The sequence below is a fragment of the Astyanax mexicanus genome, chromosome 25, assembly GCF_023375975.1.
Source record: "Astyanax mexicanus isolate ESR-SI-001 chromosome 25, AstMex3_surface, whole genome shotgun sequence".
In the NCBI taxonomy this organism is placed as follows: domain Eukaryota; kingdom Metazoa; phylum Chordata; class Actinopteri; order Characiformes; family Acestrorhamphidae; genus Astyanax; species Astyanax mexicanus.
In genome coordinates, this window is record NC_064432.1 from 6,727,005 (window position 1) to 6,752,437 (window position 25,433).

Below are 25,433 nucleotides of genomic sequence, written 5' to 3' on the forward strand. Positions count from 1 at the left end.
AGTTCCCTGACAGAGTCAGAGGGCTGAACTGCTTGGAGAAGGAGGGGATATGTATATTCTGTCCGTTTTTGCATATGGAACGCCTGGAGGCGTTATGAAAACGCGTGGTGGCGTTATGTAAGCGCCTGGCGCCGCCACACGCTCTTAAACGCCTGGCGGCGCCTCGCGTTTGTTCCAAGGCGTAAAAGTAAGCCCTGCACGGCGTTTTGGACGGCGTTTTTTAAGTATTACGCACGCTTTTAAGCGCCGTCAGACCCAGGCGAATTCTGACCCATTTGGCTTGCCATATGCCTGTGCCTGACTGTGCTGCTCGCGCGTGTCTCACTGGCTGCAGGTTGCTGCTGCTGCTGCTGCTGCTGTTGTATGGAGGAAATGGAGGAAATGCATGGGTGAATGAGCTGTTTTTCTGCAGCTCTGACACTGTTTGACACTTACACTGCATGCAAGCTCAAGGGAAAAATACTTCAAAGACACATCTATGGGTCAGTGCAGTAGCAAAGCACATATCCCACGTGCACGGCCAGGTTTTGCAGCATCATTGGGTGGGGGGATGCACTGTGTGTGTGTGTGTGTTTTGCCCTTGTGGACAAAATATGCCTAACAATTCCAATAGATACAATCTGCTCTTTGTAGTCTCTGGTCTACCTCTCTTTTTCCCTCTACATATACGGTGGCTTGCAAAAGTATTCATACACGTTCAACTTTTTTCCCACAATTGGTCACCTTATAACCACAAACTTTTTATTTTATTTTATTAAGATTTTAAGTGACAGACCAACACAAAGTTGCACATAATTGTGAGATGGAAGGAAAATGTATTCATGGTTTTGAAAAGTGTAATCAAATCTAAATCTAAAAAGTGGGATGTGCAAAAGTATTCAACCTTTTTCTTTTTATACCCCTAAATAAAATCAGTTTCAATCAATTGCCTTTAGAAGTCATTTAATTAGTTAATAGAATCCAGCTGTGTGTAATTTAGTCTCAGTATAAATATAAATACCTGTTCTGTGAAGGCCAGATTATTAGATAAAATCAAACGTGTTTAGTATTATTATCGTAAGTCTTGAGACCTGACTTATGGAAATAGTGACACATACAGTGTCAACAACCAATAGGGGAGCTACAGAAAGCCGCAAGGTCTGTGACTAGTCTGTGACTAAAAAGTCTGTGGCTAAAAAGTCTGTGACTTGTCTTTGGATGTGAGAGGGTGTCAGACTTAAGTCTATTAAAAGTCTTTTTATATTCTTTTCGAAGTTGACTAGGGTTTGGTTAGCACTGGAGAACACAGCAGGAAATTGGGGCCAACGTTGACGTGTTAAATTTCCAGACTAATTAATGCACAAGGGAGCTTCAAGTGTAATTAGTGCACAGCAGTGGATTAAAATAAACAACATTCCACATCTGTAATAGAGCCCTGTAGTTTCTCAAAAATATTAATTGTAAATTCTACATAAATCTTTCACTGATAATTTAAACATATTTTTTTAAACTAAGTACTTATTTAACTACAGAGGAGCTGAAGCTTTAGGTTTTTGCTGATCAATGTACTCCTACACTATATATACACACAAAAGAAGGTTTGATTACTATTTAGAGCTCTATTATATGTTCAGCTTAAATTCTGTTAGGTAAGTGAATGTGGGTATGTGGCTCGCATTATTCAGCCATAATTCAGCAGAAGACAAAAGCGAGTGATTGAATAAGTAAAATCATAATCCCTGTGAGTCTGCCCTGCACACGTCAGCCCAAAGTTATTTTTTGCGTCTCTGTGGATGACGAGGCCCTATATAGGTCACAAGTGCTGCAAATGGATTTACCATTACGTAATACAATCGTCATTGCCTTCTGTCTGAAGAGGGCCCCACAGAGCGAGACAATTATGTCATGAGGTCACATTATGATGGAGCTTCCTGAATTGTTTTTGCATACGTAGCTGTTTGCTTGTGCATCACATTCCGAAAATGACTTTTCTGACGCAATAGCTTGTCTGACCTGGCTGTTTATTGGATTTATGAGAAAGGGCATTATCATTATTAGCCATTAGGAGTTGTTTTGATCAGCACAGAGGCTTATTTGTGTCAAATTTGATAAATATAGCCCCAGCAAACAGTTGCTGAATATGCTATTATGCAAATCCTGCACATTTGGGTGCATCTGGGACTACTCAACACAGCTGTAGTGGGGCCTACAACTCTGCCACCACGCTCTAGTGCTCTCTGGGGTCCCAGAAAGGAATGGAAAACACATGGCTGTTGTGGGCCATGTGATATTCTCTTGAGCTGAAAGCCACAGGCAGGGCCGCGCTGAAACTCCTGGACAATACTGATAAGGGCTTTTCATTCTCCAGGCACTCACAGTCCTGCTGCGGGTTCCCGCAGGAACCTTATCCTGGCCCACTGCGATAACTGGCCAGTGGTGTGGCCACAGAGAACCGCTTCGAGAACAGCAGGGACATCCTTCAGCTTCCAGCAGACAACACTTCACTGCTGCTGAGAGGATTGGGGGGATTGAGAGTGTGTATCACTTCTAATACCATTGGTTTAAAATGAGAGAAACACATAGATGGTAAGCAACTGGAACACAGGCTTTGATACAGTAAGATGCAGTATATAGTACTGCTATATAGTACTGTACTATAGAAACTAGTGTGTAATGACGTACTCTAATGTAATGACTCACCCCTTGCCCCTAACACTTGGCCCTTCGCCTTCACTTTGTGTGTTCAGGCTTAGGGGGAAGGTTTCCAGATTCCTGTTTGGTTAGAGGAGTAGGATAGAGGTTTTAAAGAGATTTTTCACTCCAAATAAGAGACACACTCCAAATAAAAGGGTCAAAAATTCCTAGTGAAACGTAGTAAAAATGATGAAAGGCTTGCATTATCTAAGTTATAGTTATATCTACTGTAGTTTCAATGTAGTATGGCCCATTTCTTCATAACAACCAATAGTAATTGCTACTAGTACGTCTTGTTAGCTAGCTAGCTAGCTAGATAGCCGAGTTTTCCCATTTCACCTTAAAATGGTGCAGAAGTGGTTTCGATGGCTCCTGCATTTACGGTGGAACAGAAAACATTCTGACTACTGATTTACTGATACATATGCTAGATTATTATATCTTTAATAATGCCAATAATAAAATCAGTGCTCCTACTGCTGGACAGTTAAGTCATTTTAAGTGACAGTTTAATGGCAACATTTAAGATCAGTGCTTCCATCTAACACTCATCTCAAGTCATTAACATACTGTTGGTTGTGTTCTTTTTTAAATAAATGATTTTATTGTCCAGTTGTTATAGTAAAGGTTTTAATAGTTCTTTTTTCAAGAGTGATACTTAGTTTTACATGTAAAATTTGCAATTTAATCATACTAGATTAATAATTCTAGCCAAGTTTGAATACATCCTGGTCTGGAAGGCCTAATTACAGTAAATGACTCAAGGTTTTAGCTCTATAAGTGAGTGTTAATGCCCCCCTACCCTCCTAAACTGTTTAAAACATGGAATTCCCATTAAATTAGGTAATTATAACTGTCTGGGTCTTTATAGCTTCAAATTAGCTTTAAATGTAAAGGCTTAGCAGAAAAGGGCATGCTGATCTTCTTTACATATTCTAAAGGCCTTTTTACATTATAGGCTTCAGGGTGTAATGTGTTTGGACATGACTGAATAAAAGAGCCGAGAAGAGTGAATAAGTGGATGAAAAAGGGACGTGACAAGGAAAAAGAAGAGATGGACAACAGGCAAAATTTAACTATATGGTAAGAGACCTATAAACTAAATCCAGATCTTATTGTCAGTATCTGTTTCTATATTAGCCATAGCTCTATAGTTTGTGCCAATCACATTCTTATATTCATAAATTAGTACCTGTTATATTAGCCATAGTTCACATTAATTCTCTGTACTGTTTTGTTCTGTTATTTGTTTGTTGTTTGTTATTTGTTTGTACTGAGCGGGTCAACCCGAGTAGGGTAGGTTCCTCTGACTGAGTCTTGGTTCCTTCCAAGGTTTCTTCCTCTTAAAGGGAGTTTTTCCTTGCCACTGTTTCACCATAAAATTGGCATCTCTGTGGTGCTGCTCATAAGAGGCGTGGACCTGTTTTTCCTGTAAAGCAGCTTTGTGACAACCTGTATAACGCTTTTTGTAAAAAGCGCTATATAAATAAAATTGAATTGAATTGAATTGAATTGGTAGCATTCGTTTTTTAAAGCCAACCTCCAGCTTTCTATACTAAGATATAGCATTCTCATTAGAAAGAATAAAATATAATTTAGTATATAATATAATTAACATTCCGAATAAAGCAAAATTTACTCTATACCACAGTACCACAGTTTCCTGTCTGTGCCGGTTTGTTCTTGTTCATTGACATGGAATTATTAAGTAATGCAGGATATGATATGAAGTTCTTTGCAGGAAATACATACTGTACATTTCACAACATCAGCCAGACACAGTCATTGTTTGGTAATAGTCATGTTTGCAACGTGACAACTTGGCTTTTGAATTGGAAATAAGAATAATGTTTGAATAACGATACAAAAACTGGGGTTGGGATTGGGGTTTGGGTGGTCAATAAAGTCAAAGTGTCAATTCCAGTGGGGCCTTTATCAGCTGGACTGAAAACTAAACTGGCTTTAGTAGTACAAAGGATTTTTATTTAATTTATTTCTAGTTTTATCCCAACCCAACCCACTCATTAGGACTTTTTACATGATGTAGTTTCTGAGAAAAATTATGTCTTTAGTTTAACAAAAACGAGACCTTTAGTTTTACTAGAAACAACAATTGTGCCTTTTTTGATCAATATGGCTCATTTGAAGCTGCTTCAACACAAAGAAATAACAAAGTAAAAACCATAAACATGTACTGAACAATCTGAAACTGTAATGTGTTTAACTCTTCTACAACCACTAGGTGACAGTATAATGGCCTCATAAGAGGACACCAGGCCCTTGTAGAGCAAAATTTGATGTCCACACACGTGGACGCCAGGTCCTAGGAGGTTAATGACTTATGAGTCAGTTATACAAAATCTGTGTCAGCTGGTTCAGAATATGCAAACAATAAAAAATAGCTGGTCAGCTTACAGTGTATTATGTGCACTTGTTTGTGATGGGTCATTGTCTTCAACCTGGCAACCCACATAAGTTTTGCATCTGTTGAGCAGATGGATCTTTCACCTAGAGGAATAGCTTGACTGGACCTGCCAACACAATTTATGACAAATGGAAGCCAGAAGCCATCAATTACAATAGTAGCGGCACTGCTAACAACAGTAGCATTTTGGACTGAACTATACTTTCTGAACTGAAAAGTATATATACTTCTCAATAGGTAGAGCCATGACTCATCTGGTAGCAGCACATATCAGATTTGGTGTGCCACACTGCCATATTTTTATGCACTAGAGGTATAAAGGGCATGAGGTTTCCACTTTGGTTTTGCTTGTCCAATGTGTGGGTGGTTGTGTGTAAACGTCATTTCTACAGTCGAGGAAAGGTGCCTCTTTCACTCTCTTGCATAAAAGAGTGCTGAAACAGGAAGAAAGACAGGAAATCAAGTGGCGTAGTGGTTCTGCTGCTTGTCTAATATGACATAGCTTTCAGAGAGAACACTGGAACGATTATATTCCGTGCTGTCTGTGAGCATCTACGCTTAGCTTTTAGTCTAACCTTTTCTTCTATCTTCTATCTTGGCCTCCGGATGACTGGACTGGACTAGATAGGACAGGACAGGGTGAAAAGGTGGTCTCGCTCACGTGCTCGTGTGTACTGTATGAACAAGGGGGTCGTCAGCACGTGGTTTCCATGTCGAAAGCAACTGCCGCCAAACTCGCTGTCCTCATCTTCCTAGCCTTCATTGTGTGCCTGCCAGAGTTCCTTCCGTCCGACACAGGTGAGATCTGTGGTGTGTGCCCTCGTATCAGCGTGTATGATTAACCCTGTGTGAGCTTCTGAAACTCTCTATACGATTACATCAGAAATGTGGACTATTACTCTACCATCTACTATTCAAATATTACAGCACAAACACTTAATGCCATGACCAGATGCCATTCTTGCATTTTAAAGAAATTTGAGTCTAGAACCTGGTTATTAGTGAGTGTTACATCATAAACTGTTACCCATGTGACCTCACAACCTCATCATTAACTTTTATTAGATATGAAAGAAGATTATCAAGCAATCAAATTCTAAAACCTGGCCACTAGCAGTAGTTACACAGTAAAATGTGGTCTATGTGACATCATAACATGGTTATTAGCAATTGTTGCTTTGTAAAAATATGTCATTCTTGGATTATCAAGCAATTACATTCTAGGACCTGGCTTTAGCAACTGTTACATCATATATACAGTGGCTGATACTGACATTTTTCTGATTATTAAACAAACCCTTATATTGGACAAAGAGAACCTGAGTACATATTAAAAAACACTTTTTTTATTATATTTTTATTTATCAAAGGTAAAAAACTATCCAAAACAATCTAGCCCTGTGTGAAAAAGTGGTTGTGCCACCCTTGGTGGCAACAACTGCAATCAAGCTTTACCAATAACTGGCAATGAGTCTTTCACATCTCCGTGGAGGAACTTCTGCACACTGATCTTTACTGATTTTTTTTAATTCAGACACATCGGACCATCTGTTTACAATCATCCAGAGCATCTCAATTAGACTTTGACCAGGCCACTCCAAAGCATTCTTTTTTTTTTTAAAGCCATTCAGAAGTGAACTTGTTTGTGTGCTTTGGGTCATTGTCCTGCTGCAGAACCCATCTACGCCTGAGGTTGTGGTCATGAATAGATGGTCAGACAGTCTCCTTCAGAATCGTCTGGTAAACAGCAGAATTCCTACTTCTATCTATTACAGGCCAAAAGAAGCAGCAAAGCAGCCCCAGACCATTAAACTACCACCATTACCATGTTTTACGTTTAGTATAATGTTTTTTTCTGAAATGATGTGTTAGTTTTTCACCAGATGTAATTGGACACACTCTTTCCAAAAACTTCTAATTTTGTCACGTCAGTCCAAATAATATTTACCCAAAGTCCTGGAAATCATCAAGATGTTTTTTGGCAAATGTAAGATTTGTGTTTTTTTTGGTCAGCAGTGTTTTTTATTTTGAAACTCTCCCTTGGAGACCATTTTCACCCAGTCTCTTTCTTATTATTGAAACATTAACACTGATCTTAACTGTCAGTTAAGTGAGACCTGCAGTTTTTTAAATGTTGTTCTGGGTTCTTTTGTGACCTCCTGGATGAGTTGTCCATGCCCTTTTGGAATCATTTTGGTCGACCGGCCACTCCTGAGAAGGTTCAGCAGTGTTCCAGGTTTTCTCCATTTGTGAATAATAGTGAATCACTGTGGTTCTCTGGAGTCCCAAAACTTTAGAAATGACTTTGTTACCTTTTGATGCCTGATAGATGACAATGACTTCAGATTTCTTCAATTTATGGGGGCATATCATAATTTTAAAAAGTGCTTTTTATATTTACTCAGGTTCTATTTGTTTGGTAAGTGTACACAAGTGTGTGCACATTTGCACATCTGTATCAGCAATAGGTGCAACGTAAAGTAGCTGTATGCATAAACCCTTTGTAAAGGTAGGTTTACTATAGTACTAAGTGGGCCTATATCTCCGTTGTTATGCAGAAACTATTGCAGATACTGGCTCACAGTGTGCTTCTCTTAGAAGCAGTGCTATAAAACTTTCCCAATGACTATCAATAAAAAGCAAAGGTCGACATTTGCATATTTACTCAATCATGTCTATGTCAACTATATAAGCTCATTTAACTTGAGACCTGGCCTTTAGTGTTCTAATAAAAGTGGTTGAAAGGATGAGAACACATTCATTTTATATCTTCACTGCTACTAACTCTCAAAAGGCTGCACGATGTTTGAACATATTCTCAAAATGAAAGCCTAAAATCACCATTATAGAACAGTTGGACTCTTAGGTGGAGTCTGTCTGGCCGGCCATTATGAGTAAGCTTACATATATGAGGGATTATGAGTGATACATGTATACTTATTTCTTCTATGTTGAGTCATAAGCAGACTGCATGTGCAAGGTTAAGTGTGTGAACTGCAAGTCCTGTGTGAACTTGTGTACATTTTCGATTTCCTGTCCTCCAATCGTTTATCATCTCTGCTCTTGTGGTGATCAGACAGAGCTTGTCTCTGTGCAAACGCATGGTTTCATCATATTAGCACAGAAAAAGTACACACATGCAGGTATGCACAAACAGTCTTACGTAAAAGTATGGCACCCTTTTTTGAATGCTATACAAAAGGGATGTAAAAATGTAAAAAAAAAAAAGAATTGTGAGACATTATCAATATGTATGTAACTTGATGAGACTAATTTGACTAACTAATGTTACTGCTTCATTCCTCCACTTGGTGACGCTATACTCAAATTAATAGGGTGCACCTGTGGTGAAGAATATTGGATGTAAAATCCTGAGAAACTGACACCAATAAATCCATAATTCCCAATTTGAAGTATTTTATCTCTACAGATGCTGTGGCATCGTAGAATTCTGTTGTGATATATTGAGTATCATAGTATCACAGTACCGCAATATTATAGTTATCATGGTTATAATATCCTACTGTGATATACCCTGCAATTCCTACTTTCAATTCACAGATCCATTTTACATAATAAAGTTGCCTTTGTGACATCATAACTTTGCCAATTACGGATTGTTACATCATACCCTGTTGAACAGATGCCATTTTTGCCTGAGCATGCAATTTTCTAATTCTAGAGCCTGGTCATTAATAGCTGTTGCATGATAAATTTGCCATTGTGATATCATAAACGCACAACATCACTAGCTATTCTTACATCATGAACATCATGATGGTCATTAGCAATTATTACATCATAAACTTGCCACTGTGATGCTTTTAACAACTGTTACATCACAAAGCTGCCATTGTGCTATCATAAGCTTATAACACCGCTGTCCAATGAAAAACAAGTATCTCCATTTGTGTGGATTTTTAGTTTCCTATATAATTTGAACAGACAAACTGTTTCTTACACTGTGCCGAAATTTCTCAATGAACAGACCAATAGAATTACTAAAGAAATTACCTGAAATAAACTATTTTTACATTGACCTCTATTGAAAGTTAGAAGGTTTTGTCCCTCTCCTGTAAAGTTGCTGTTTTGGAGATACTTGTTTTTAACTGGACAGCGCCAATAAACAGATTACATTCTTGGTTTATCATGCAATCAGTTTTTTTTAACTCAGTCATTAGTGGTTGTTACATCTTACCCAGTTGCCACTGAGACATCATAACTGGATAATTAGTAATTGTTACATCATAAAAAGATGTTATTCCTGCAATATTGCTTTCAAGCAATCAGATTCTCAATCCTAGTCATTAGCAACTGTTACTGATCATAAAGTTGCCATTGTGTGTAATAACTTTGTCATCATTTGTAGTTGTTAAATCATAAACTGCTGTCATTGTGGCATCATAACTTATAAGGGAGATAAGGGTCGCATTATTTTTGCTGCATTATTAAGCATTCAAATAATCAATTGATTGATTGATTGTTTAAATAAAGTCAAATCAAGCTCTTAGGGAGTCTAAACTTCTGCACACAGTAACCGTACATTAGAATTTGCTAAAAAAAACAAGTTTTCAAAGTTATTTCAAAGAAAACTCTATATTACCTTGATTTGATTTACCTGGATCTCAAACTGGGACATGTAAAGACATAAGGCATAACGGTGCAAGAATATGATAAAGTGGGGTAAAAGCATTAAGTTTAAATCCTAAGAGCTTAAAATCTTGCAGGTGAATTTCTTTCTGTTGTATATTGAGCAAAATATATAAACCTCATATGTCTGGCCTGCTGCAGATCAATACAAATGGATTTCCGGTGGTTTCCGAGAAAGGCAGGAGAAGAATAACAAACCCTTCTATCTAATATCTGGATCAATACTGAGGAGGGGAAGAACAGTAATGTGACGGAAGCTGTGTGACAGAAAGACAGACTAAACTATTTAATGCAATGCTAATGAATTGTTTTGTTAGAATGTAATGTTCTCATGAGGAATATTCATGAAAATTTTAATTAAAGTAAGTTTCATTTGAATGGTTGGAAAAATGTATTTGGTGTCCAAATTGTCTTTATTGTCTTAAACTGGAGCTAGGAGGCTAACATAGCTAAGCAAACAAGGAAATACATTAGGCTAACGCTAACACTCGAAGCCAACAGACTTCCAGAACCTTTCTTAAAGAGGCACTAAACCATAATCCATATTTTTTCATTAGTAGCTGAAATGTGTTCCCTTGAAGTAAAGAAACATACCAGTTCTGCTTAAATTTTTTCTGAAACATTTCCTAACCTTAAAAAACGCCTTTATTGCAGTCATTTCAGCCTCTGCATCTCCCTCACAAGTTCAACCGAGCTATAGGTGAGAATAATAGATACTCACAGTCAGAGGTGAAAAGTAACTCAAGTTACTGTAATTGAAAGACCGTCGTGCTTTCATTATAAATCATTAAAAAAAGCCGACATTACAAATCAACAGACTTCCAGAAACGTCTCTTAACAGGCTCAGTTTCCACTTCAAGGCTGTAATAAGGAGATATTTGATGTTTAGGACAAGGAAATTATAAGAAAGTATGTGTAAGCTAGTAATGTTAGCCTTATACCTCCAGTTTAAACCTAAGGAAACTAAATATGGAGCTATGAGGCTAACAGTGCTAACATTAAAAGTCAACAGGCTTCCAAAAACTTCTCTTAACACATCCAAACCACTCCAAGAGCTTTAATAAAGAGATATTTGTGGTTTAGAGCATGGTAAAGAAGTTTAGAAAGTATGATATTGTTTAGGACAAGGTATAAGAAAGTATGTGTTAGCTAGTTATGTTAGCCTCATAGCTCCAGTTTAAACTTAAAGAAACTAAATATGACGCTATGAGGCTAACAATGCTAACATTAAAAGTCAACAGACTTCCAGAAACGTATCTTAACAGGCTCAATTACAATTCAAGAGCTGTTATAAGGAGGTATTTGTTGTTTAGGACAAGGTATAAGAAAGTATGTGTAAGCTAGTTATGTTAGCTTCCAGTATAAACCTAAAGAAACTGACTTGGAGGCGAAAAGACTTCCAAAAATATCTCTTAACCTGCTCAAACCCCTTCAGGAGCTTTAATAAAGAGGCATTTGTGGTTTGAAGCATAGTATGACTTACTGTGGGCTATAAAAATAAACAGCACTTTAGCCAACAGGCAACAACAAGAGGTAATGTGCTCAGTTTTATAGTGCAATGAATTATACAGTGCTTTGTCCTGAACAACACTGACACGTCTGTGTGACCATAACTGTGTGACTGCATGGGGTTTTAGAGACAGTTTTGGCCTGTTTTTTTATAGCAAAGATTTGGGCGATTATTGATTTCTAGAGTTTGTTAGTGCTGTTAGCTTTTTAGCTTCATGTGCTAAACTAAAAAAGAGACCAAATTTAGGCAACAAATATGCCTTAGATGAGTTACTACATTATTATTTTCCTTTTTTATCCTGTCTAATCAACAATTTCGAAAAAATATAATATTATATTGATGTGTATTAAAGGTGTCTAATTACATACTGAAGTCAACACGTGGTAGTGTTAGGTAGCATATGTATGTCTTTGATAAAGTGATAAAGTGCACCTATAGCAGGTAAAATATCCAATTTAAGCATAGGTTAATGCCAAGTTTCCTTAAAAAATATACACTATGTTTGTGGACACTACTTCTAATGGCACTTTAAATTTAGTCTCTTTAATTGCACCAATTGCTGATAGAGAAAAGCAAATTCAAACCTCATACAGCTGCTCTAATCACTCTAAAAAAAGTACTGCCAATATGAAAGGACTTTCTGGAGCAGATAAATAGGAACTTATTCCATACCTAAAGCCAGAATTAAGAAGATACATTTACATATATTTTGTCCATACATTGTGTAAGTAAACTGGCAGCCCAGGGTATATTGTATATACACATATAATGTATCGGTGGAAATCTTGAGGAAAAAGTCCAGAAAATGATTCAGAAGCACAAGAGCTTGTCGTCCCGGCAGACACCAGAGCCCCAGGCCTGCACACAGAGCTAATGACAGCCACGGGTAATAACAGTGGGAATGAACCACAACGACACACACCATCTACCTGCTGCTGCTGTGCCCTTCAGCAAGGCATGCACACACTGAGGGAGTGTATGTGTGTGTGTGCAGACCATTAGTATTTGGGCTAAAAAAGACCAAGTGTTCTACCGTACACCCTCCGCAAAGCACGTCACGGTCTTACACCCCGAGCCAGAGGTGTGTTCAGGTAAATATCTGGCATGTTTCTTTTTTGGCGGCGGAAAATACAGGTGCACCACTGACCGATTTAAACCCTGACAACAGTCAACAGTCAGACGCTCAAGCCTATCTTACTCAAGCAGGAGCGCCGTGCATGAATATTGGTTACTAATTACATTCACTGGAAATTGTGGCATACAGGCATGCCAATAGTCATGGGATAGCTAGGTATATGCCGGTATGAGTTGAGGTCATGTGTTACCCTGTAAATTAGTTTGAACAAAGTTTGATATTGTGACAGTTTGCCATAGGGATGGGATATTTCGTTTTTTTAAAGTTGTGCTAGAGGTATTTAACTTTCCTTGATCCACAGTGTCACGTGTGTTCCAGGAATATATCATAGAAGGTACATGTAAATTAAGCAGGTCACTGTTCACTGCTCTTTAGCTTCCAGGGGACATGCCAAAAGTCATGGGACATGATACTCGATACTAGTTCCTGACTCATGACTTTTTGCATGTTAGTGTGTACACCTGTATGACTATTGGTAAATATATTATTTAAAGTGATGGTGCTTTGGGTGTTTTACTGTCTTGTACCAACACACTTTTAGTGAAAACTCCATAACATTAAAACCACCCACTGACAGATAGAGTAAATGGGTCCAATCTTACATGTCAACCTGTCTATATATTGTTTGACTGTCTATAGTTGATGTGTTGGCAGTAGGAAAAATGGGCATATATGAGAATCTGAGATCTGAGACATTTTGGGAGGAGCCAAGTGAGTAGATAATGATTAGATGATTGGGTCAAAAGGTATCCAAAACATCTAGTAATGTGGGTGTTCCCACCGAATGTGTCATAGGTATCCAAGACTTATTTATGCTCAACCTCACAACTTATAGAACTTGAAGAATCTGCTGCTAATGTTGGTCTCAGTGCCAGAGATGGGTTTGTCATTTGTCATTTGATCCACTATCTGTCCCTTCATTTCCAGAGTTGCAGATCCACTTTCACTGTGTCCCCTTTGACTCCTGTGGCGTAATGAGTTGGCGTGGCCCTGAAGACGGACAGATCTGTGAGGTGTATGAGAATGCAAGCAAGACGAACCTTCTGTGTGAGATGGAACCAAAAAAAAACACAACCAACCAGAATAAAGCAGTGAAGAACTGGTTTGTGTGTGAAACTCAGGCCGACCTACAGAGTCTACATTACAACACTTCAAACTCAGGTGGGATAGGAGTGTTTATGTGTTGTCATGGGACAGCAGTATGTAAACTCATAATGAAGTGTTACTGCATAAGATGAAGTGTTATCTTGTAAATTAGAAATTGGACAGTTTAGAATTGACCTTCCACACAGACAAATGACTCAAAGGCCCAACATGCATCTACAACATTATATCCTCTGGCCGGTCTGGCCGGTTTAGCGTGCATCCCAAAAGTATTGAATGGATCACCAACCATCATTCCAGAGAACACAGTCCTTCCAATGCTCTGCAGCTCAAGGCTGGGGGCTTTATACCCTTCTAGCTAATAAGATCAATTGGTTCTGTCTATCTGCTCCAGAGAGTCTAATTCTATTCGAATTACTTCTGTAGAATATGTAGACAAGCTGTCTGTGTGCATGTGCACATTTGTGTCAGCAGTGGGTTTAACTTAAAGGCGCTTTGGACGTATAATATAGAATGCTGGGGCCGAATTGGCACATTATAATGTGCCACCGGAAACTTTCCTCATCTCCAGTACATCGCTAACGCTAACCTAACACAAACACAAGGGGATGATCTAATCAGGCATTTCCTGTTGACATCAGAAAAGCACAAGACATGAGAAAAGATGTGTGGCTTAATCATCTAATGCTTGCCTCACACCATCATGTTGTTAGGTAATCTCAATTTCAAAACAAGATTACTATCACAAAAGTATGATGACACAGCCCCAACTTCTGGAGCTCTGATTAAACTGACCACAGTTAAAGGTTTTCGATTGTATGATGCGTCCATTCCAGATGCCTCAGAGCCCAGAGAAGTCAGCGCCACTTTTGGACATGGTAAACATAAGGCATATATATGTTTTGCACAGTAAAGTTTAAGTGTTATTTGCCAGGTTTTTTGCCAAAGTAATCTCTTTAAAAAAATAGAAGAGTAGTGAGAATAGTGAGAAATATGCAAAACTCTTCCAATCTATCTTTTTTTTTTTAATTTTCAATACTGTTCCAACATTATGTGTAATAAGAGGAAAATAGAACAAGAACAATCCACAGAATCTACAAAAACAAGCATGCTAAGGAATATGTTACCTTTTTTTCCTTTGTTTTTTTTTTTTTTTTTTTTTTACTTTTTCCTGTGTCTGGTGCATTTTCCTCTAGAAGTGGACGTAGACGTGGTCTTGGGTATTCGGATGATAGACCACCCTCTCCTGAACGTGACCATCCACAGCCATTTAAACCACAGTGGACTGCACATTGAAACACACTTAAACTTCACTCTTGTTGGATGCTGTACCAGACATAGAAGAGCCTGCACGCACCCAGACAAAGTCACGCCACCACTGAGTCCACCCTCTCACAAACCAGTTACATCAGCAGAACTGACCACAAAGCAGTCACCTGTAAAAACTCTAGACTCTACAGGACATCCCCTGTGTACTTCAAACAGAAGCCACTGCCTCTTTTACTATGAAGGAAGCAACATTCTCGACACACAAACTAAAGGAGGTAAGATATTTCTGATACTTATTAGATTAGAATGCCATGTTTTACATTATTTAGATTTTTTGAAGGTTTATTTCATGATTCAACCAACTGTCAGTGGTTTTGGTACTGTGTCTTTCAGAATAGGGCTAACAGAGTCTGTTTAACAGAAGATATATATAAAAAAATATTTTTTTGGACTATAAGGTGTAATGGATTATAAGGCACATTAAGTGACACTAGTAAGGGTGCCTACATTGAAGTGAGCAAGGGTGTCGCCATGTTTTGTTTTTTTTTAATCTAATGGGGAAGCTGGGTGACGCGCCTAAGTACACAAAACTATAATTCTTAAAAAATAAAAATAAAAATAAAAAAACGCTGGATTTCTCTCCTGAAAACTCCTGTTTATTTGGGTGAGTAAAGCACATTCGTTCCCATTTTTTCACTATTTTGCAAATTTCTCCAGCACTAAGGCTAGGTGCAGCAGCATTAGCATTAGCTGCTTACCACAGTGCTAGCAAGACGTAAATGCTGCAGATAGCATTACTCTGAGGAACCCTGAGTGTTCCGGTAACCCAGGGCGCTATCAGCTAGCGGTTGGTCCCATGTAGCCTGTTTTAACATGGCAAAAATGCAGACTACAGTCCAATATGCTGCTGCACCCAGCCTTAATGCTGGAGAAACTTGACAAAAAAAATCACTCTTATAAAGCTGTTTGGTGTGGAAGAACTTGACTAATAGAACTCCTTTGGGATAAATTAGAGCGGAGACTGTGATCCAGGCCTTCTCGTCCAACATCACTGTCTGAACTCACAAATGCTGTTCTGAAAGAATGGTAAAAGATTTCCATAAACACCCTCATAAACCTTGTGGAAAGCCTTCCCAGAAGAGTTGAGCCCGCACACATTCCTCAAGTAACTGAAGCTCTTTTAACTTTTATGGTATATAGCAAAAGTCATGGGACACAATACAGCTGGTTGCTATGTATTGCTAATTGGTTACTTTATCCCAGGAAGATGCTATGGTGTCACAGGTGGTTGCTATTGTATTGCTAATTGGTTATATTATCCCAGGAAGTTGCTGTGGCATCATAGGTGGTTGCTATGGTATTGCTAATTGGTTTTTGTACAATACAACTTGCCTTGCCTTACTAATCCATGACACTGGTTTCTGTTCCTACCCCATCCTGTCTCCATTTATCAACCCATATATCTATAAAACACACATATTTCTATCTACGCTAAGCCACTTTCCTGCTAACACACTAGCGAAGGCATGCGCTGTTTTTGAACTTCAGTGATCTTGGCCTAGATAAATGACTTGTCAGGTCTAGCAGATGCCTGTCTGGGTTACGCTCAAGATGAGACAGTGAAAATTCAATCAATGTTAATGTCAGGCTCAATGTGTGATGTATTATGAATTATAAACTCCATCATTGAAAATATGTTCAGGATGAGGGCCATCATGAACCATGTCTTCTTAGGTAATGAAGGATGTCCTCATAACATTAGCACATGCTGTAATTTAACTTAACTTTAATAGGGCATGCTGGGAAATGTATGAATGTTACAAACAAAACTTTTACAAAGGGACCTTGCAAGTGTGACGTTTGGTGAATAATTATGATATGTGTGTGTTTTGGCTGCCTAGAACTAGATAATGCTATGAGATCAGGTTATAGATTATATATAAATATTTTTTTCCTTTTTCCAATTTAGCTAAGTCAAATGTCCCACCCTTTCAGCTGCTACTCGGCTATATATCCCTTATCACTGGTGATGCCACAGCACAAGGAGGGTGAAGACTAGCACATGCCTCCTCCGATACATGTAAAGTCAGACACCACCTCTTTTTGAACTGAACATTGCTGAGTAACATCACAGTGCACTCAGAGGAAAGCACAGCGACTCGGTTCCGATACATCAGCTCACAGATGCAGCCTTGTGCTGATCGACATCACCCTAGGAGTGATAAGGGGAAAAAGCGCCATCTACTGTATCCACCCAGAGAGAGCAAAGCCAATTGTGCTCTCTCAGGGCTCCAGCAGCTGACGGCAAGCTGCATGACTGGGATTCAAACCAGTGATCTCCCGATCATCGTGGCAGCACTTTAGACCACTGGAACACTCAATAAAGTTGGAAAATATATGATGATTCTGTGTATCAATGAATGAATCAATGAATGAACCTTTTTTTTTCACTCAGACATACATTAAAAGTAAAAAAAAAAAATTAATAGCAGTGAATAAAATATAAAAATAGATAAAAAATAAGGGTTGAGGTTTAATTGCTAAGAAATTAGAATAAAAAGAAGAAGATTTTGTGGTTTAGTGGTTTTGCATTTCATTGTGGCACATATTCTGCATGTCAGTGTGGAAAAGCAATGTATCTTGTGGATTGCATTTACATTTTTCCACTGTAGTGTTTTTAATTTGGCACTATTTCCTTTCCATACTTTTTAGCAGAGTATTGTGATAATGACTCTTACAAATAATATCCCATTTTATGAGACAAAATAGGGGGATTTGTACCATTAACCGCCCTTGATTTCAGACAGTTTGCATTTTTCCATTTATGGTTCATTCTGAGCTTGAGAAATTCCAGGCTGGAGCTGAAATTGCTGATTGTGGCTGGAGACAACGCCTCCAGACATTCAATACCAATTCCGTCCTTCTTATCGTCTCTCTTTCTCTCTCTCTCTCTCTTCATCCTGCCTTATAAATCGAGTCTAAAGGTTAGCAGAGGCCATCTTTTATCCCGTCTATTGATTCTGGCAGGAGAGAAGACAGTGGCACTTTATATTTCGACTTCACCACTGATAAATATATTACTGCTATATATCATCCCGCTCTGCAGCGAGCTGGCCTGATTTAAAACCACAAAGCCCTTCAGAAGGTCCAGACTGTCCCAGTCATTCTGGGATATTAAGTTACTGTGGATCTGTTCACTCAGAGATATGAGTGTTAATCAGACTGAATGAGAATTATTAATAAAAGACTGCTGTGTTGTTGACAGGGCTGGAGCTTTATTGAATGGATATACAATACAGCCACATCAGGAGCTGCCTATAGATCTTATCATGTTAGATTCATTTTTTTTCTATTATTTTTTATAATAAATGCACCAATAGAAATAGCAAGATTATGTGCTACTTGAGCTTTTTACTTATCTGCCTTTGTTTAATCATTCTCGCTGTAAAATCATTCTAATATAGTGTTTTTCTTACAGAATCTATACAACAGAATTGACTGCAAATATACACTGAGAAAAACTGGACTTTAACAGTGTTACATTTATCTTGGCAGAAAACAGTTATCATTACTATGAATTATTAATTTTTACTCTTTCTTCGTAAGAATCTTCTTATTTGTATTACAACTTGTTCACTAAAGAAACTTTTTTTTAAATAAATGATATTTTTAGAATAATGCCTTACATTTTTTGAAAGGATCATGTTTGGCATTAAATCTAATTTTCTTTTCTGATAAAACGTCTTCTCTTACTAAGCATTGTAAGTGTTAGATTATTTTGCTAATTTTAGGAATAATTATCTTAATTAGTCTCATTTTTAGTAATTTGAACTCAAAATAAACACAAAGTGTTTTTGATTTTTCTGATTCTTGTGTGCAGATTTAAGGCAAAAGACCAGTGATCTTTGCTTGATTTAAGTCTTACTTCACTCATTTTGAGACTTTGCGATTGTTTTTTTTTTAAGAAATCTTACTAAAAAAAAAAGTTACTAAAGCAGATTTTTTGCTTAATACAAGCATATATGTATTAATTTACATATATATTGTGTAGGTTTTTTCAGCCACATTGGAGGATTTTTTAGCATAAACATACTGTTTAAGCCACAACGTCTCACTTAAACTTTGACTAGGATACTCCAAAACCTCCATTTAGGTGAACTTGTTTGTGTGCTTTGGGTCATTGTCCTGCTGCAGAACCCAAGTACACCTGAGCTTGAAAATCCATTTTTTTCCTTCAGGATTTTCTGATAAACAGCAGAATTCCTGCTTCCATCTATTACAGCAAGTTATCCAACATCCCCAGACCATCACACTAATCACACTACCACCACCATGTTTTACATTCATGATGTTCTTTTTCTGAAAGCATGTGTAAGTTTTGCGCCAGATGTAACGGGACATGTAAAAGTTACACTTTTGTCACGTCAGTCCAAAAAACATTTACCGAAAGTTCTGGGGATCATCAAGATGTTCTTTTCAGCAAATGTGTGACGGGCTGTTGTGTTCTTTTTGGTGAACAGTGTTTTTTTGCCTTTAAATGAAATCATCATTTAAAACGTGCTTTTTGCATTTAGTCATGTTAACATTTGTCTGAGATAAAAGTTTGTGTAATAATCTGAAAAATGTAAGTATGACACTTTTTCAAACTCATTGTATATGTATGGATGTGTTGACCACCAAACTCAATTTTAAAAACATGCTCCATGCTGGTCAATGCCTAATCTGGCCAGTCAGGTTTTTTTTTTTATTATTATTGTTTTAAAAGGGTTTTGAACCCCATCTTGAACACAAAACTTCTGTTCTTTGTCTCTGTGTTGTTAGGGAGGTGGTGGGCTTTTAGCACCACTATGTGGTTGGCTCTGGTACTGGTCCTGGTGGTGCTGGTTGCGCTGAGTGTCTGGTTTCAGGTCAGCAGAAGCCGGAGCTGCTTCCACAGTAAGTCTGTTAACTTTACAGTCATTCCAATGCAGAAACAGTACTGCTGACTCCATCTACGAGTCCATCTCCCCGACTTCATTTCACACATCATTTCAAGTGCTGTGACTGAGTGAATCCTGATTCCCATCCCCTTCATCCCTCTCTCTCTCTTACTTTCTTTCTCTCTTTCTCTCACTCTATAGAACAATCAGTGCGGGTTCCAGTCACTGCCCTTCAGCCCAGGAGGTTTTCCAAGCGAAGAGTGAAGTGTGAGTAATGCTAAAAGAACTGGAATCACTTGAACACGCTGGTGGAAGATCAGAATACATCCAAAGCCAGTCCTGCTGCTATATTGTGTTGTTTAAGGGCCTATATCCTACATTTATTAACTCTACTCTACTGTAGGTTCATGCACCAAAAAAAAAAAACATTTAAAATTATTCTTCAATATGTTTTATTTTATTTTCATGAGCGTTAAAAATAGTTTCTGAACCTCTTTTTATTCCCTAGAATTAATTTGATTGTTTGTATTGGTGTTACTGCAATTTTAAGATCACAAAAAATTAGAATATCATTGAAAAGTTACTTTATTTCAGTAATTCATTAAAAAAATTTGGAACTCATACCTCGTTTCTTTGATTGTTGATGATTGTGGCTTACAGCCAATGAAAACCCAAAAATCAGTGTCCCAGAAAATTGAAATATTATGTAAGGCCAATTGGTACCTTTGGCAGTGTGGGCAGTGTGCCAATTCCTGCTGAAAAATGAAATTTCTAAATAAAATGTAAAATTTACTGATGATCAGTGATGGTTTGGAGAGACGTGTCACCAAACTAACAGCACTTTATAGCACATGTTTCCCTCTGCTGACAACTTTTATGGAGATGCAGATTTCATTTTCCAGCAGGACTTAGCTAACTGCCCACTCTACCAAAAGTACCACCAATTGGTCTTATATAATATTATAATACTTTCTGAGACACTGATTTTTGGGTTTTCATTGGCTCTAAGCCATAATCATCAACAATAAAAGAATAAAACACTTAAAATAAATCACTCTGTGTGTTTAATACATCTATATAATATATGAGTTTCACATTTTGAATTGAACTTCTGAAATAAAGTAACTGGATTACAACCTCAAATCAGTAAAAGTTGGGAAAAGATGGCAAATGCAAATGAAACACACATTTACATCTTACATTTACTTTAATTGACTTTTTAATTTAATTGCAGACAGGATGAACCCTATATATTAGCTAGTTTTGTCTGTTGAGCTTAATTTAAAGTATTAATATACATCCATTCCTCATGTTTAGGTCTGCATATCCAAAATGTTAGGTTGGTACAGTCCTTCACCCATATACTCTTGTCTTTCACAGCCAGCATGTGGTTTTTCATTGTCTTGTTGAAAACTTCAAATGTAAGAAATATAAAAGCGAATGTAAGAAATGTTGAGTTTTATGTGCATTTTTTGCTTCAACCATTTTTGATTCGGGATTGCATTTTGACATATTATTAATGCATGTATAGAAATGAATGAATTCTAAAGCAGACTCTATTATGCTGGTAATGCTATTTTGTTCTTCTGTATGTCTGCTGTTTTTCAGCTTTAGGCGATTTGCCGGATATTTTAGTCTCAGTATGCAGCGCAGAAGGTACGTTCTCGCGCACTCGTCAGCTTGTATTTGGGATGTTGACAGTGTGGGGAAGAATATAGTAGCAGATTAGAACTTTCTTTATCCCTCTTTTGAAAAGTTTCTCTCGTTCCTCCCTTTCCTCTGGGTATGTACAGCTCTCTGAGCTCAAACAAATCAAATAAATAAATAAAATCAGTCTACCTTGAGGATTATCCAAAAAGAGGGCACGGTCTCTCTGTTCTCAGAACAACAGAAGCTTTGTAGAACAAAGGTTCTGTGAGGGCAGTGAGCGCAGTGAGCGTAAAGTGTCTCTGTGGTTTGTGTGCAGATGAAGAGCTGTTCGTAGAGAAGACGCAGAAGGATTACTCAAGAGGTAACTCAGTGAAGAACAAACCCCGTCCACTTCTCCACACTTAGCTTCACTCTCTGTACGGCTGTGCGGGGGGGCTGCTCCAGTAAAACATGCTGATGTGAAGTACAGTGAGTAGAAGTACACATTAGCTGTTTCTAATAAAGTGGCCACCAGTGAGTGGAAGCACAAGGTACAGTAGTAGGTGTTTCTAATAAAGTGGCCACCAGTGAGTGGAAGCATAATGTACAGTAGAGTAGGTGTTTCTAATAAAGTGGCCACCAGTGAGTGGAAGCACAAGGTACAGTAGAGTAGGTGTTTCTAATAAAGTGGCCACCAGTGAGTGGAAGCACAAGGTACAGTAGAGTAGGTGTTTCCAATAAAGTGGCCACCAGTAAGTGGAAGCACAAGGTACAGAAGAGTAGGTGTTTCCAATAAAGTGGCCACCAGTAATTGGAAGCACAAGGAACAGTAGAGTAGGTGTTTCTAATAAAGTGGCCAACAGTGAGTGGAAGCACAAGGTACAGTAGTAGGTGTTTCTAATAAAGTGGCCACCAGTGAGTGAAAGCACAAGGTACAGTAGAGTAATAGATGTTTCTAATAAAGTGGCCACCAGTGAGTAGAAGCACAAGGTACAGAAGAGTAGGTGTTTCTAATAAAGTGGCCACCAGTGAGTGGAAGCACAAGGCACATTAGTAAGTGTTTCTAATAAAGTGGCCACCAGTGAGTAGAAGCACAATGTACAGTAGTGGGTGTTTCTAATAAAGTGGCCATCAGTTAGTGAAAGTACAAGGTACAGTAGGCGTTTCTATTAAAGTGGCCAGAGAGTGGAAAGACAAGGTAGTTGGTGTAAATCCTTCAATTCTTGAGCTTTTTTGTTGTATTTTTTCTCCCACAGAAAAGCTTCAGCTGGTATATGAGGAAATATATAAACGAGGTAAGAGTTTATTGATCCTGTTAGTTACAGTTATAATGCTTTATTAATGCTTTATGACCTTATCGCTGGATAAAAGCTATTAATTTAGTGACTGTTTTACTTAATGTCTGTTTTTTTTTGTTTCAGCAGGACTGTCTCCTATTCATGAAGTTTCCACAACAGGTAAGAACAAACAAATTACACACATGCTGACACTCGGGATATAATTTATAAAAATGTATGGAAACTATGTATGACTATGTTTAAAAGCACTTTAAAACAGTGTCTCTATTTGTATCCAGTTGCCTTGAAAACAACCCAAAAAAGGTTAAATATATTAAGTTTATCTTATTTGTTTACATTAAAAAAATGCTGTTATATGTGCAGTTTGTTTGCGTGTTAATGTTTGTGTCAATACCTCAGATATCTCTTCGGAAAAAAATGACGAAGAAAACCGGCCTGATGACATTATAACAGAAGGAGGTATGTTGACATAACAACAAAGATGGCTAGCTAGGTCAAAGACATCCAAAACGTGGTGGAGGTAGTTATATCACACAGTGCTTCAGAAGTTCATATTAACCCGTTTTGCCTTAATTTATTTACAAGAAGCGGACTATAGGAAGATAGCAATGTGTTTTCAGGCAGACGTTTACTCAGTTTGTAATGTAACAAAAAAAAAAGACAGTTAGTAGGAATGGTTGAAGTCAAGTTGAGGTCTAGAAGAGCAAGAAATCATCATCCACCAACTTCCAAACTCTACTTCTCTATCTCTTTACAGGGATTCACTCTCTCTGCACACTGCATTTTACTTTTCTTTCCTTACTTTACAGTCACATTGCACCCACCAAGATTATTCTTACACTCAACCTCCTTGTCACATACATGTACCTTTACATGTTTTTCTCAAATATTCAAATATTGTCTATATGTAAACAGCAATTTATAGATCTGTACGTTCATAATTTCCAAATTTACTACTGTATTTTTGTTCGTGCAATTAGGGATATATAGTGTACATTATGTGTGAATTCCTTTTTTTTCTTATTTCTATTCTTTGTATGTTCAGGAATGAGCATATCGTCGCTGTCCAATGAAAAACACCAAAACCTGAAAATCTCCAAAACAGCAACTTTACAGGAGAGAGAAAAAACCTTGCAAACTTTCAATGGGAGTCAATGTAAAAATAATTTATTTCAGGTCATTTTGAAGAGTTTCTATTGGTCCGTTCATCAAGAAATTTTGGCACAGTGTAAGGGATAGATTGTTTGAGTTCAAATTATGTAGTAAACTAAAAATCTACATAAATGGAGATAAGTGTTTTTTATTGGACAGCGGCGATATACTGTGTAAAAGCTATTTTTCATCCTTCTGGGTCAAAAAAAAACTTAAGTTATCTTTTTATCTCTTAGGGTCTGAGGAGTCCGTGGATTTTCCTCTGTTGCTAGTGCACACACAGTCCTTACGTAAGTGACTTTCTATCAGTTTGAGCTGATGAATAGACTTAAATAAATGATTAAATAAATTATTCCAGAATTAAATCTGCATTGAAGTTCATTTGACACATTTTTCCCTCAAAATGAATGACTCTTTCCCACTCTCCTTTTATCAGCTTGCCTGCACCACAGAAGCCACCCCTCTAACAAAGATGAAGAGGAATCAACGTAAACATGGATAAAGGATGGAGAACTTTTTTTTTTTTTAATCAAAAACTGTGAAAGTAATTCTGCGTCACATTTGACCTTAGATGTTCGAAGTTCTTAGTTTCAAGTAGGAAAGGGAAACTGAAACGCCACCACACGCCAGGTTGCCAACTCAGAAAGTCACGAGAGCTTCACCAGCCCCAGGACTACTGCGGCTCTTTACATCAACAGTAGAAAAAGTAGATGCTATGATGAACCTTTAAGAAAAAGTTGAAGTACCTTTTCTTCTCAAAACATCTTCATGAAGGTTCCTCAACGCAACAAAGTTTCAAATAGAAAAACTCAGAACTTAAAGTTCCTCAAAGAACTTATAAACAGCATTGGGGCGCTTCACTGTGGGCACCATTTACCTGGGGAATGACATCACCAGCATGGGCTAATGGAAGAAGATTGGTGGAGTCGGTGGAGGTGTTGCGCTGGGGAAAACAAGTCTGTCCTTTTTTTGCATGGGCATCTAGGTAGCAGATACACCAGTTCTTGACAATGGGATACGCCAGTGATCATGGGCTCCTTCAATAGATTAATACTAGTTGGCAACCATCATCAAATTGTCTTGATCACAATAAGCCTGAGACACCCTTCACATGTACCAAACATGATCTGCTTCCTTTGTGAACGGACACACAGGGTTTGGACAATGAAACTGAAACACCTGTCATTTTAGTGTGGGAGGATTAATGACTAAATTGGAGCAGCCTGGTGGCCAATCTTCATTAATTGCACATTGCACCAGTAAGAGCTGTAAGAGTGTGAAGGATCAATTAGCAGGGTAAGAGCACAGTTTCAAAAGAGGACAAATTGTTGGTGCACGTCTTGCTGGCGCACCTGTGACCAAGACCGCTAGTCTTTGTGATGTATCAAGAGCCACGGTATCCCGGGTAATGTCAGCATACCACCAAGAAGGACCAACCACATCCAACAGGATTAACTGTGGACGCTGTAAGAGGAAGCCGCCTGAAAGGGATGTTCGGGTGCTAACCCGGATTGTATCAAACAAAAATAAATAAAACCACGGCTGCCCAAATAACGGCAGAATTCAATGTGCACCTCAACTCTCCTGTTTCCACCAGAACTGTCCGTCACCACAATAAATTATTGTAGTCTAAAACCAATCTGTTGAGATGATTGTCTGCAACATTATT

The 25,433-nt window shown here is 38.0% G+C and overlaps 1 protein-coding gene across 2 annotated transcripts; it reads left to right on the forward strand.

Moving 5' to 3' along the window:
- The first annotated feature begins 5,528 nt into the window (after nucleotides 1-5,528).
- si:dkey-192k22.2 (uncharacterized) lies at nucleotides 5,529-25,403 on the forward strand. 2 transcript variants are annotated; one of them, XM_049472597.1, is made up of 12 exons: nucleotides 5,529-5,896; nucleotides 13,321-13,554; nucleotides 14,694-15,041; nucleotides 19,588-19,701; nucleotides 19,887-19,952; nucleotides 21,294-21,341; nucleotides 21,652-21,696; nucleotides 22,571-22,609; nucleotides 22,736-22,771; nucleotides 23,012-23,071; nucleotides 24,001-24,054; nucleotides 24,201-25,403. In XM_049472597.1, the coding sequence occupies exons 1-12, from the start codon at nucleotides 5,809-5,811 to the stop codon at nucleotides 24,254-24,256; spliced, it is 1,188 nt and encodes a 395-aa protein (XP_049328554.1). In that variant the 5' UTR covers nucleotides 5,529-5,808; the 3' UTR covers nucleotides 24,257-25,403. The 2 variants fall into 2 exon arrangements, with proteins under 2 accessions (XP_049328554.1, XP_049328555.1); XM_049472598.1 differs by having other exon boundaries at nucleotides 22,739-22,771.
- Nucleotides 25,404-25,433: the final 30 nt, after the last annotated feature.

Excerpts from the sequence above, each read along its gene's own strand:
- si:dkey-192k22.2 (XM_049472597.1), top strand. The coding sequence starts at position 5,809 with ATGTCGAAAGCAACTGCCGCCAAACTCGCTGTCCTCATCTTCCTAGCC. Across the intron at positions 5,897-13,320 it reads GTTCCTTCCGTCCGACACAG|AGTTGCAGATCCACTTTCAC; the intron begins GTGAGATCTGTG and ends CTTCATTTCCAG. Across the intron at positions 13,555-14,693 it reads TTACAACACTTCAAACTCAG|AAGTGGACGTAGACGTGGTC; the intron begins GTGGGATAGGAG and ends ATTTTCCTCTAG.